The sequence below is a fragment of the Periophthalmus magnuspinnatus genome, chromosome 7 (genome assembly GCF_009829125.3).
Source record: "Periophthalmus magnuspinnatus isolate fPerMag1 chromosome 7, fPerMag1.2.pri, whole genome shotgun sequence".
Classification (NCBI taxonomy): Eukaryota; Metazoa; Chordata; class Actinopteri; order Gobiiformes; family Gobiidae; genus Periophthalmus; species Periophthalmus magnuspinnatus.
The window spans coordinates 32,035,714-32,049,542 of NC_047132.1; the positions used below are offsets into that span (position 1 = coordinate 32,035,714).

The 13,829-nt window shown below is 41.4% G+C and overlaps 1 protein-coding gene across 2 annotated transcripts in view; it reads right to left on the minus strand.

Annotated features, from left to right (window-relative positions):
* LOC117373074 (cadherin-4-like) overlaps positions 1–13,829 on the minus strand; it is a 535,276-nt gene that overhangs the window by 90,528 nt on the left and 430,919 nt on the right. For both annotated transcript variants that reach the window (XM_055223000.1, XM_055223001.1), the window contains one exon: positions 4,931–5,086. In XM_055223000.1, the coding sequence (XP_055078975.1) occupies positions 4,931–5,086 (156 nt within the window). The remainder of the gene's footprint in view (positions 1–4,930; positions 5,087–13,829) is intronic.

Below are 13,829 nucleotides of genomic sequence, written 5' to 3' on the forward strand. Positions count from 1 at the left end.
CGTAGCTTGTGTAAAGAAATGGATTAAGCGAGTGAGACGCCACCCCACAGCGTTCGGCTCCAGTCAAACGAAGCTCATCGAGGTTAGCGGTTATAGCGGAGAATTTGCCCGGTTCTATATCAGCAATTCTGACCACCATATTTCCGAATTTCCGAGTATCGTAGCAACCGAAGAGCCAATCTGAAGCCACGCTGTTGAAGGTAATAGCTGCTAAACCTGCGCTGCTGGTTTAGCAGGGAGTGAGTGAACACCTAGCGGGAGCAACGTCGGGAAAAACGCGCCTGATTTGTCCGTTATTAATGTTCATATCTTGATTTACAGGCACAAAAGCGAAAAATAAAAAACTCCAGGATCATGTAGAGCGGGTTAATACGAACATTTAAGACCAAAATGACGAGAACCGGAGCTAAAATCGATAAAGCAGGAAGCGCGCCCATGCTAACGTCCTATTTGCGCGTTAGCTTTGTCCGTTTATATATACAGTCTAGGGTTGCCACGCCAAAATATTTTCACGCCTCTCTGCTCTACAAAGAATCCCACACTGAACAGCGCAGGTGAAACACACACATCGCTGCTTTTTCTGCTTAAAAAAAAACAAAAAACACTTCCAAAAACTTCCAAAAACAACCCGCTCCCGTTTCACATTCTCCTCAGCTGTGCCCAGATCAATGGAATCGCCGACGAGTCTCCCTCCCAAAGTTTGGACATGGACTCATAACTGAAATCAATACGTTATGTCCAGACCGACTCAGGTTTTATGAAGTCTGCTGGAAAAATAAAGAACGGGGAGAACAAGCGGAAATGAGCAGATTATCAGAGAAAGTGCTGAGTTTTAAAGAATGTCCCTGGTTTATTTTTCACTCCGGGTGCGAAAGGCCGACCCCGAAGTGGCATTTGAGTACGAGCCGCGGTGTTTTGTTTTGATTTACTACGCCTTCACCTGGGAATGTTTTGGTCCCTGGAACATGACTTATTCAGGGAGATTAGAGTCAGGTGGAGGCACAAGGGATGTTTAGTTTATATGATACGAAACCTGAGCCTGATCGTATCTACAGCCCATTTCAAAACATTGTAAATATTTATACTGCGGAAATGTCAGCTGTGTCGTACAGGTAAACATCCAGCGCTACAGGTACGAGCTTCGTTTTCATCCTGTTCAGGTTTTGGATCAGTTTTGGTTTGTTTAAATGCAGTCTCTACTTATAAAATGAAGAAAATGATCTAATCTTACGCGGTAAATGGTAAAAAAAACGGTCAATTCTACATCAAGAAACACGTAAACCTACAAAAACACTGGAAACGAGGTGGTTTAAGCGTCTTGCCCAAGGACACAACGACGAATTTTCACACCATTTCTTGTTTATTATAAAGTACAAGCCTCATTTATTTTTAATTTTCCCCAATTCCCCGTAATTAAATGTGATGTAGCTGATTCTAATTGTCTTAAAAACTTGAAAAACAGAACTAGTTTATTTTTTTAATGGTTTTCAGCGACGCAAAATGACTCGTTCCTCGCATCTTAATTATTCTCTGCAGTGACTTTATAAGTGGCTTTACAAAAACATCCAAAGACGAGAGGAGAGTTTTGCCCGCGTACGCTAAAAACAGCTAACACGCTAACGGCTAACAGCACACTTTTTGATTCTAGGATTATAAAACGCTAGAATTTCACACGGTTTCGATGTAAATTTCACTGACTAGTTTTACAAATCTGCTTTTGCTCAACTATCGAGAAAATTTCGTTCCTTTAGAGGACGGAAACGCTCCAGGTTTACGTCAGATGCCCTTCCGTAACGCCGCGCCGTGACTTCCCCGCTATTTATACGCACCTTTTTTACCCTCGAGAGTTTCAAGTTAACTTTTAAAAGAACTGCTGATGACTTCCACGTGAGCGAAGCCTGATGGGAACCCAAACTACCTGATCACCGCTTGAGCCACGTGAGCCTGATAACTCAAATAGCCCCGAGCGCCGCGGGAAATAGAATAAGTAGCCTCTTCTATCGGCCCCTTCTGAAGATGCTCTCCTCCTCCTCTTCATCCCTCTTTCCCGTCCGCTTCCCACTCCGCACCTCGCGTTCCCAGGTCTCCCCGAGGTTAATTCTACTTTACTTTTTTTCCCACCGCATTGTCTGATCCATCCCCCGCTCCCAATATCTGCGCGCTGCCGTCGCCTATCACATCTCTGGCCCGAGCGCGGACCCTTATCTCATTCCCTATCCCTCCACTCTCCTCTTTCCTCCCCCCCTTCCCCGCGTTCCACATCCAAGCCTAATTCAATAACAGCAGGAGTCAGAGATTACCGCCATGTTTAAAGAAGACAAAATGTAATTCAGTCTCCACATTAAAGTTATTATCTCCGAGCGCATACAGGGGAGCGAGAGGGAGGGAGTCCGGACTACAGCGGGGATAGAATCTGGATGGAGATAAGCCGGAAAAACACTGACGCTCCAAGGTTCCTCCCTCATAAGAATGCATCTGCCGTAGGAGCGCCTTCCGACTTGGCGCATTCCTGATATCTTTTCGGAGATGAAGAGAAAGTCGGCCATAACTTTGTTTCGTCCTTGTATGAAATATGTAGTAAACAAAGACAACAAGCTCACCACTTGTGTCCCGCTTGAGTCGGGAATAGCGTTGTTTAAGCGCGCACCCGGTTATTTATCCCGCTTTCAAGTTTTGTTAAGCGGAATACATGTTTTGGAAACTTATAGCGGCTACGGCGGTTTTACAGAAGCAGTCAAAGTCAAAGCAATTACCGCGAAAACCCCAAATCTGTTGTTATTGAACTGCGGCCGATCTGCGTCTTTACATTATTCTCGTAAAAAATAAAAATAAAAGTTGTTATACAGATGTTTGGCTCCATGATGTATTGTCACGTTACTTGTACGGCGCGTAGCGAACTTTTATTTTGAAAGTTCTTATGTTCTATTGTCTACTTTCCTTTCACCGTTGTCGTGCGCTGGAGAAAGTCAGCTTAAAATACACTTCAAAATGATTCTCAGATGTCTCAAAGTTCTGGTCCTAATGCTATATATACGCGCTTTGTACTTTGAAAGTTTCAGTTATGGATTACGAGAAGCCTTTACATTGATCCGTGCTGTTTTATGCTAGTAAAAGTTTGCTTGTGCCGGGCTGCCTGCGTACAGCCTTTTGAGCAGAACAAAAAAAAACAAAAAAACGTGGAGTCTAAACGGGCCTTTTTTCAAAAACAAATCACTTCATTGATCGAAGAAACTCTTGGACATAAATCTGCTCGGCCGGCACTAAAGAGCTGGACTTGTGTTCAGTGGGACTCGGCTCAGTTTACCATAGAAACACAAACAGCAGAGACGCAGGGCTGAGAGAGCGGCTGATAAACCCGCCGTGGAAGTGCACTACATCAACGTCATGAAAAAAACATTTTCCCAGACTGGATTTAGAAAAAGAACTCGGCCAGCTAAAGGTGGACTATGTAACCTTTATATACAAGACGCCTTTAAAGGGCCGGTATCACGCCGTTTCTGATGCAATTTCCTCATCACGGAAACACATGGAGTTTTGTTTTGTTTCATTCACACACGTTTAACACACAAACAAACCTGCAGATTTAGGCTTAGTGTGAGAGTTCTTCTGTCAAACTGAAAACACTCTGTTCCACCTTGTGATGTCATTATGTGGTAATAGAGGAAGTGCTCAACTGTGTTTTTAAACTTCACACACCTTCACTAGAATCGTTCAGAGTTGCCGATCGCTACTGAACTAAAGGTAAAAAGTAGTGTGGTGTGTTTTTGTTGTCTCTTACGTGGTAGGAGGTGTTGTGTTTTTGTTGTCTCTTACGTGGTAGGAGGTGCTGTGTTTTTGTTGTCTCTTACGTGGTAGGAGGTGTTGTGTTTTTGTTTTTGTTGTCTCTTACGTGGTAGGAGGTGCTGTGTTTTTGTTGTGTCTCTTACATGGTAGGAGGTGCTGTATTTTTGTTGTCTCTTACGTGGTAGGAGGTGCTTTGTTTTTGTTGTGGTGTCTCTTACGTGGTAGGAGGTGCTGTGTTTTTGTTGTTGTGTCTCTTACGTGGTAGGAGGTGCTGTGTTTTTGTTTTTGTTGTCTCTTATGTGGTAGGAGGTGCTGTGTTTTTGTTGTTATGTCTCTTACGTGGTAGGAGGTGCTGTGTTTTTGTTGTGTCTCTTACGTGGTAGGAGGAGCTGTGTTTTTGTTTTTGTTGTGTCTCTTACGTGGTAGGAGGTGCTGTGTTTTTGTTGCTGTGTCTCTTACGTGGTAGGAGGTGCTGTGTTTTTTATTTTTGTTGTGTCTTACGTGGTAGGAGGTGCTGTGTTTTTGTTTTTGTTGTCTCTTACGTGGTAGGAGCTGCTGTGTTTTTGTTTTTGTTGTGTCTCTTACGTGGTAGGAGCTGCTGTGTTTTTGTTGTCTCTTACGTGGTAGGAGGTGCAGTGTTTTTGTTTTTGTTGTGTCTCTTACGTGGTAGGAGGTGCTGTGTTTTTGTTGTCTCTTACGTGGTAGGAGGTGCAGTGTTTTTGTTGTCTCTTACGTGGTAGGAGGTGCTGTGTTTTTGTTGTGGTGTCTCTTACGTGGTAGGAGGTGCTGTGTTTTTGTTGTGTCTTACGTGGTAGGAGGTGCTGTGTTTTTGTTGTCTCTTACGTGGTAGGAGGTGCTGTGTTTTTGTTTTTGTTGTGTCTTACGTGGTAGGAGGAGCTGTGTTTTTTATTTTTGTTGTCTCTTACGTGGTAGGAGGTGCTGTGTTTTTGTTGTTGTGTCTCTTACGTGGTAGGAGGTGCAGTGTTTTTGTTGTCTCTTACGTGGTAGGAGGTGCTGTGTTTTTGTTGTCTCTTACGTGGTAGGAGGTGCTGTGTTTTTGTTGTCTCTTACGTGGTAGGAGGTGCTGTGTTTTTGTTTTTGTTGTCTCTTACGTGGTAGGAGGTGCTGTGTTTTTGTTGTCTCTTACGTGGTAGGAGGAGCGGTGTTCCCGGTCCAGAGGTTTGGTCACAAACATTTTTCCGAGCACGGGGTCGATGCTGAACACTTCGTTGGGCGGCTGGTCGGCTCCCACTCCGGTGATGCTGTACCGGATGGAGATGTCCTGGTCCTGGTCGGAGCGGATCTGTGGACACACGGAAACACCGTGAGTCACTTTATCAAACCACAGACGGACGTTAAATATGTTAAAATATGTTTGTTTTATTATTTAATTTAAAAAGTATTAAAATAAAGCTCATTACACAGGGAGAGCTCAGACTAGAGTCACTGCTCCACATTGAGACGAGCAGCTGTTCCGGATGCTTCCTGGGCCCCTCCCTAGACAGATGTTCTGGGCGTGGCATAAGTGGAAGAAAATGGACGGAGTAAAACGTATTTATTTAGAGTGGATTTTAACACTTAGCCCTGTGAGTCTTTATTTTACTGATGTGTTGATTCTGTTGATTTGTTTGATGTTTATTGTTTTAACACTGCACTGTGACTACAACTCATCACTACCACCGCATTGTCAACAATATGCAGTACTACTACTACCGCTACTGCTGCTGCTACTACTGCTGCTAGTACAACTATTACTACTACTACAACTATTACTACCACTACAACTATTACTACTGCTACTACTACTAGAATTACAATTACTACTACTACTATTACTACTACAACTATTACTACTGCTACTAATACAACAGCTACTACTACTCCTACTGCTAGTATAACTGCTACTGCTACACGTACAACTACTACTACTATGAGTACAACTACTACTACTACTACAAGTACAACTATTACTGCTACTAGTACAACTGCAACTACTACACGTACAACTACTACTACTACTACAAGTACAACTACAACAACTACTACTACTACAAGTTCAACTATTACTCCTACTACGAGTACAACAACTACTACTACTACAAGTACAACTATTACTGCTACTAGTAGAACTGCTACTACTACGTGTACAAGTACTACTACTAGTACAACTACTACTAGTACAACTACTCCTACTACTAGTACCTCTGATACAAACAACTAACACTACTTTCGCACACTTAAATCAACTCATTTATTTAGCAATAAACGACTTCTATACTACAACTACTGCAAATATTACTCCAACTGTATGTGTCTTTTTACAGCTTTTACACGACTGTTCCAAACTTGACAATTACCCCGGTCAAATCTAATGAATAACAATTTAAAACTTTCAAACACGTGCCGCCATTTCCCCTAAAAACACATTCAACATTTACGAAACTTACATCACTCTTTACTTGCACCGTCTCCACTGAAAAAGACCTATTGTGCGTCCTATTGTCTCCTCCGCCGCTACCACCGCATTAGATTCTTCACATTATTTGCTGCTTGAACACGGGTCACCGCCGCCGTACGCCCACGCTCCTGTCCATCACGGTTTGGCATTTCAGGCTACAACATACTCAAATATTCCATTAGCGCTGCTGCGGGGAGCCGTATATATGCGTTCTGTTTGAGTTTCAGTCTGCCCGAGCCCCTTCGATAAATCTACGACGTGCACTTTGACAGGCCCGGATGCTAGAACGCAACGACCTACTGCGGTTAACGCGCGCAGCCGACTCTAACGCCGCCGCCGACGATTACACGGAAATAAACAGGAATAATTGTGCTTGAAATCTGAACGGGGCAACAAACAAGGTCAAGAACACACGCGGAGTTGCAAACATGATATTAATTTAATAGCGGTATGAACTTGTAAACAGCCGAAAAGAGGATGTTGCGTAAGAAACACTTTTGGCGTTCTGGTTCTTCGATAGCTAACCAAAAGGCTCAGAGTGCGCCGCTAGGTCTATGATTTAGGCCGTGTAATTGGAACTCATTTTGGGGTAGCGCGTTTCCAAATTCAGAAATAGCATCCGCGCTTTCAAGCATTCCATCTCCGTCCATTAACGTCATGGCAACCCCGTATACTGTAAAATGACTCAATCATACACTTATTGTAGTACGCGGGACACTCTGTCCCGGTACACAAATGGACAAATTTTTATATTTTTTCTTTTTTAGAATAAATGACTATTCCCCTGAGAGTTTGAGTGAACCCGAGAGTCTTCCAAAAACCCCACAAAAAAAACGTTGTCTCCATCTTTCACCATTCGTCTGACCAATTTAGTCGCACTTTTGACACAGGGAATTCGAGCCTGCTGAGAAAATAGCTGGAGGAACTAACAAGGACAAGGCAAGGACAGAGCGTATTAGACAGGTGTCATCCTGGTTTGTCCCTCCACCGGAAGAGGCAAAAAATCACTGTCAACGTCCGCCGCACTTATTGTCATTATGTGGTGGTGACACGGGGAAGTGCTTACAATAGAACACGTCCGCGGAGTTCGTTTCCACAAAGCTCAGCGGACGGAGGATGCGCGGATTACGAAACGCGTGGAAGGAGTTGGTAGAAAGTAGTAACAAACTGTACGAGAAGAGAGTGGGGTGGAAAAAGTAGCTGGAACAAAAATAATAACGTCAAGAAGCAGTGGTGTTTTGACACTGTGTTAGCGCGTTAGCATGTTAGCATGTAGAGTCGCTAAAAATGTGAGATTATTTAGTTTTGAGGTTTATTTTAAAGAATATACCTTTGAATAACCTTTATGTAAGTGTTTAATTAAAGTGTATTTTGTTTGTGTTCTTTTTTTAAAAATTGTAGTTCTAAATTGGAAGATTATTGTGATCTTGAAATATTAAAATAAAAATATATTTGACTAATTTTCATCACCTAAAATGAGCGTCGCACTCGCAGAAGCTGGTTCACCCACGAAAACGGCGTTCAGTTATTGAGACTTTCCCGACACCGACATAAACGTGAAGGAATATGTTTGGAATAAATCAGGATTAAACCAGGACTAAACCTGGACTGAACGGGGACTGAGACCATGACCAAACCGGGTCTAAACTAGGTCTAAACCAGGACAAAATATGGACTAAAGCAGGAGCAAACCAGGACTAAACAGGACTGAACTGGGACTGAACCGGGTCTAAACCAGGACTAAACTTGGACTAAGCCGGGACCAAACCGGGACTAAGCTGGGACAAACCGGGACCAAACCGGGTCTAAACCAGGATTAAACATGGACTAAACCAGATCTAAGCCAGGACTAAACATGGACTAAACATGGACTAAACCAGGTCTAAACCAGGACTAAACCAGGTCTAAACCAGGTCTAAACCGGGACTAAACCAGGTCTAAACCAGGGCTAAACCAGGTCTAAACCGGGACTAAACTGGGACTAAACCAGGTCTAAACCAGGTCTAAACCGGGACTAAACTGGGACTAAACCAGGGCTAAACCAGGTCTAAACCAGGACTAAACATGGACTAAACATGGACTAAACCAGATCTAAACCAGGACTAAACCGGTCCTAAACCGGGACTAAACCGGGACTAAGCCGGAACCAAACCGGATCTAAACTAGTACTAAACCAGGACTAAACAGGACTGATCCGGGACTGAACCAGGGCTAAACTAGGACTAAACTTGGACTAAGCCGGGACCAAACCGGGACTAAGTTGGGACAAACCGGGGACAAACCGGGTCTAAACCTGTTGAATCAGTGTTTGTTTTGTTCAGTTCAAACCTGGAACATTCTTCCTGAAGATGTGACTCAGGCCTCGACTTGGACAATATTTAAATCCAGACTCAAACTGTTCTGTTTAGCTGCTGTGACTGAAAGGGGTTTATTCTGCACTTTTCTCTTTTCATCTTAAATTTACAATGAGTTTTCACATTTTGATTCGTTCATATTATGTTTCTAATGTCCTTATTCTGTAAAACACTTTGAATTACTTAATTTGTCCTAATACAGTCCACGTCGATCTCAGCTGCCATGGAAACACTCGACATCAAGCCTCGTCCTCGTTGTGGATTTTCGGTGTCACTCAGGACGTGTTTTGGGCATCGCACAAACACAAATAAATGGCTGCGATCGCGAGGAGAGCTGTCACAACACGCCGCTAATGCCATTTATGTGTGCGTGAGTCCGTGTACGTTTTTCCTTTGGGGAGAGGAGAGTGTCAGAATGCGCCGTACGTATCTGCTTGAATTACCACTGACAGCTCTTATAATTAACCAGCTCCAGGCCCGCGCTCACAAGACGCCATCAGAAAACAGTTAAACGCTACAAGTTACACATTTAAATGCAACGTGAACCCTCTCTGAGACTTTGGGTTAATAAAAAAAATAAAAAATAATAATAAAAAATAAACTAAATAAATACATAAGTAATAATAAAAAATAAAAAAAATAATAAAATAAATAAATAAATATATAATAAAAATAAATAAATACAAAATAAAAAAATAATAAAAATAAATAAATACATAAATAATAATAAAAATAAATAAATAAATAAAATAATAATAATAAAAAAATCAAATAAATAAATAAATAAATAAATACATAAGTAATAATAAAAATAAAAAAAATAATAAATAAATACATAATAAAAATAAATACAAAATAAAAAATAAGTAAAAAAATAATAATAAAAATAAATAAATACATAAATAATAATAAAAATAAATACATAAAATAATAATAATAATAATAATAATAATAAATTATAATAATAAAAAAAACAACTTTGGGTTAGCTTAGCGTCACAGTGTTAGCACGGAATCAATTTAATAAACATTTAAAGGGCTTTTTTTCTGATCTGTGCTAGTTTTCTCATCACGAACAGATCTGGAGTCGTATTTTGTTTCGTTCGCACATGTTCATTCACGAGTTCTTCTCTCAAACAGGAAAAAAATCCACTCTGTTCCACCGTGTGATGTCATCATGTGGTAATACAGGAAGTGCTCCGCTGCGTTTTTAAACTCCACACACCTTCACTCGTTTCTATTTGGATAATTTCAGACCTAGAATTGCCACGTTTCTCTACAGAACTAAAGGTAAAAGGAGCTGTTCACTTGAAAACAACCACTTGATGACATCACAAGGTGGAACGGAGCGTTTTGAGCTTTGGAGATGTCACAGACTAATTATAAAGTGTGACTCAAACATGTGGGAATGAAACAAAACACAACTCCAGGTCTGTTTTTGAGTGGGTAACAGGATTGTAACATGACTTAAACCTCACAAGAGTTAATTTTGTGTAATATCAGACCTTTAAAATCTGTTTCTGAAACTTTATATATTTCATTCAAGTTAAAGTAAAATATATTAAAGCATTTCGACAACTCTTTAGTTTAAAATGTGCTTTTTGGACTTAGAACAACCGTGGATATTAGTTAGCACGTAGCTAGTTAGCACGTGGATAGTTTTGAGCTCTTAATATTTGGATTTTTACGAAAGTTTATGGAAGGAATTGATGGGAATTTTACTTACAGAACTGGAACTGTTGAGCTCCAAACATTTTCACCAAAATTCATGGTATTATCTACTTTTTGGATACGATGCCAACTACGTGTACTTTAGCACTCATGACTTTTAAAAGGTTTTTATCAACGAGACCAAAACATATTGACATTATGGACAGGAAATGAAAAATATTGCTGGATTATAACTGGAAACCCCATAAACTGCTGTAGCACATTAGCATAACAAAGCTAACAGAACAGAACAGAGCATTTTGAGCTTTAAAGATGCAGACAAACTAATAATAAAGGGTTATAAAAACATATAAATGAAGCAAAACACAACTCCAGGTCTGTTTTTGAGGAGGAAACGGCGTCATAACACGGTTTAACGCTCACAAGACTCAATTTTGTGTAATATAGCACCTTTAGCCATATATTTCAAGCAACCTTCTCGAAAATCTCACTTTTTTTTAAACTTTTGTACTACTTTGAATCTTATTTTTGTGACATACACCAGATCATCAGCTTGAATATCTTCCTCGGTTGTTTGCGTTGCAGATTCCTCACAGATTAAACGAGATCTCCAAAATCCCTCTTCATCTAAAACTTAACACAGTCAACAAAGCAGTAAAAGACGGATGCCAACAAACAAACCAGAATCTGGCACAACTTGGCACAAACAAGACACGTTTTCCAAGGGATAACCGTTAGCTGTGTGTTAGCCTAGCAAATGTGTTCGTCCAGATGAACCGCCCTGAACGGCTCATTCAAACCTTGAGGCTATTTTCTGTCCTTGGGCAAGACAGACAAATAAAACAAAAACATGCCAAATCACCGTCCAAATGTTCGCTATGGCAACACTGAATGAAATTAACGTGAAAGAAAGAACGTTTTTCCACCTGCGAGGCTCAAAAATGCTTCACCTCAATGAACCGCTCGCCTATTCATACACCAGAGTACACAGACACTCAGGGCGAGGGGGGTGAAGTGTCTTGCACAAGGACACAACAGCAGCATTCATCAGTTCAATTCAATTCAATTCATTTATTTTTGTAACGCCCAAAATCACAACAACAGTTGTCTCAAAGGGCGTTCATGTTTTGGTTGATGGGGGAAACCGGAGTACCCGGAGGAAACCCATCCAGACACGAGGAGAAACATGAAAAACTCCACACAGAAAGGCCTGGGCGACCCGGGGATCGAACCAACCTTCTTGCTGTGAGACATGAGTGATGCCACTCAGTCACCGTGCCGCCAAGACACAAAAAACGTGGTGAGTGGGAGCTGGAATCGCACCGCCAACCTGTGGGTCGATGGACGTGACCGCTCTACTCACGATGTTTTTAGGTCCAGAGCGGGATTCGAACCGCCAACCGTCGGATCAGTGGACAGACGCTCATGATTGGTTGAGCGGCGTACGGTGTGTGAATGTGTGTGTGAATGTGTGTATGAATGTGTGTGTGAATGTGTGTGTGAATGTGTGTATGAATGTGTGTATGAATGTGTGCGAATGTGTGTGTGAATATGTGTATGATTGTGTGTGCGGGGGTGTGTGTGAATGTGTGTGTGGGTGTGTATGTGGGGGTGTGTGTGAATGTGTGTAGGGGTGTGTGTGTGAATGTGTGTGCGGGGGTGTGTGTGAATGTGTGCATGAATGTGTGTAGGGGTGTGTGTGTAAATGTGTGTATGAATGTGTGTATGAATGTGCGTGAATGTGTGTGTGAATGTGTGTGTGAATGTGTGTGTGAATGTGTGTGGGTGTGTGTGTGAATGTGTGTGTGAATGTGTGTGGGTGTGTGTGTGAATGTGTGTGTGAATGTGCGCTGTATAAAAATGTGACCAAAAAAAAAAAAAACTACCGTGAGTTTCAGACGATTGAGACGCACCAGCAAAATTTTAAAAGAAAATCTGAATATAAGCCACATATTTACATAGAAAGACAGTGCACTTTGTTTTGTTTTTTGTTTTAATTTAAGACACTTCTTTTTTTTTTCTGCACCAACACGGGATGAACACACCTGCAGGTTTAGAAAATAAAACCGCACCAAGAGCACCGTCGTCCACTTTTACTTCCTCTGAAAGATTTTGTCGTCTTTTTACATCGACTAAGTTCTTCCCGTTCCCCATCGGCTCATTAATGCTAAGCTAACGTTGAAGGGTATGCTAAGTATTAAAGCTTCTTCAAAGTACTGAATGCACATTAGTCCGAATAAAGCTTTTTAGGTGCATTATATAAACATGTATATCAAAACACGGAACTCATGTGTCCTCTGAATGTCGTCAAATAAACACAATCTTTTATACTGAATTCCTTTGAATGTTGTGTCCTTTTGAAAAATGCCTAACGAGCACTACACCCTGACACCTATTCATTTCTTATAACAGTCCTTCTTTAAAGAAAACTTTGTGTGTTTTGAATTACGAGAAATAAAAAAGGGGGGCTCTGCAGGATACTCCTTTACAGAGATAAGGAGCCGGAGGAGACTCAAGGCCGAAAAACAGACCGGTGCAGCGGGAGAGGTGAACGAGGCCGGAAGGAGGAACCAAGGCGTCAACCTGCTCAACATAATATTTGCATATTCATGTTGCGTGTTGCATTTTTCTTTTCCGGGGCCAGGGAAAAGCAGACAGAGCACCTACTGCACATACGAGGGACAGATCATGTGACCCCGGGTGCTGTATTAGATTGTAACTGTCAGGGAAATAAACTTTTGAGATTTGAATTGACCGAATCCAGTCGTCATTTTGATAGAACACGCCTAACAACGTGCAGTGGCTCTATTTCCTTCTTTTATTGTCAAACTTACATGCAGTGGCTCTATTTCCTTCTTTTATGGTCAAACTTACATGCAGTGGCTCTATTTCCTTCTTTTATGGTCAAACTTACGCGCAGTGGCTCTATTTCCTTCTTTTATGGTCAAACTGACACACAGTGGCTCTATTTCCTTCTTTTATGGTCAAACTTACATGCAGTGGCTCTATTTCCTTCTTTGTTGGTCAAACATACGCGCAGTGGCTCTATTTCCTTCTTTTATTGCCAAACTTACGCACAGTGGCTCTATTTCCTTCTTTTATGGTCAAACTTACGCGCAGTGGCTCTATTTCCTTCTTTTATGGTCAAACTTATGTGCAGTGGCTCTATTTCCTTCTTTTATGGCCAAACTTACATGCAGTGGCTCTATTTCCTTCTTTTATTGTCAAACTTACGTGCAGTGGCTCTATTTCCTTCTTTGACACATTTCTTTCTGTGTTTTCCATGATGAGGCTGTGGCATGATGCGCAAAATGACAGTTCAAAATCAAAACTCGCGTATTCTTCAGCGCATAATCTTTCCCCACGTCAGTTTCACTTTTGTGTTTACAGTTAGAGTGCGCCCCCTTTGGCCAGTAAAAATCTATAAATTAGCCGCACCGTTGTATAGACCACAGGGTTCAAAGCGTGGGACAAAAGTAGCATCTTATAGTCCGAAATTTACGGTAGTTCATTTTAAACGTTTTGCAGATGTCCCAAGTTATTCCTCACTTACTTTTTACATTC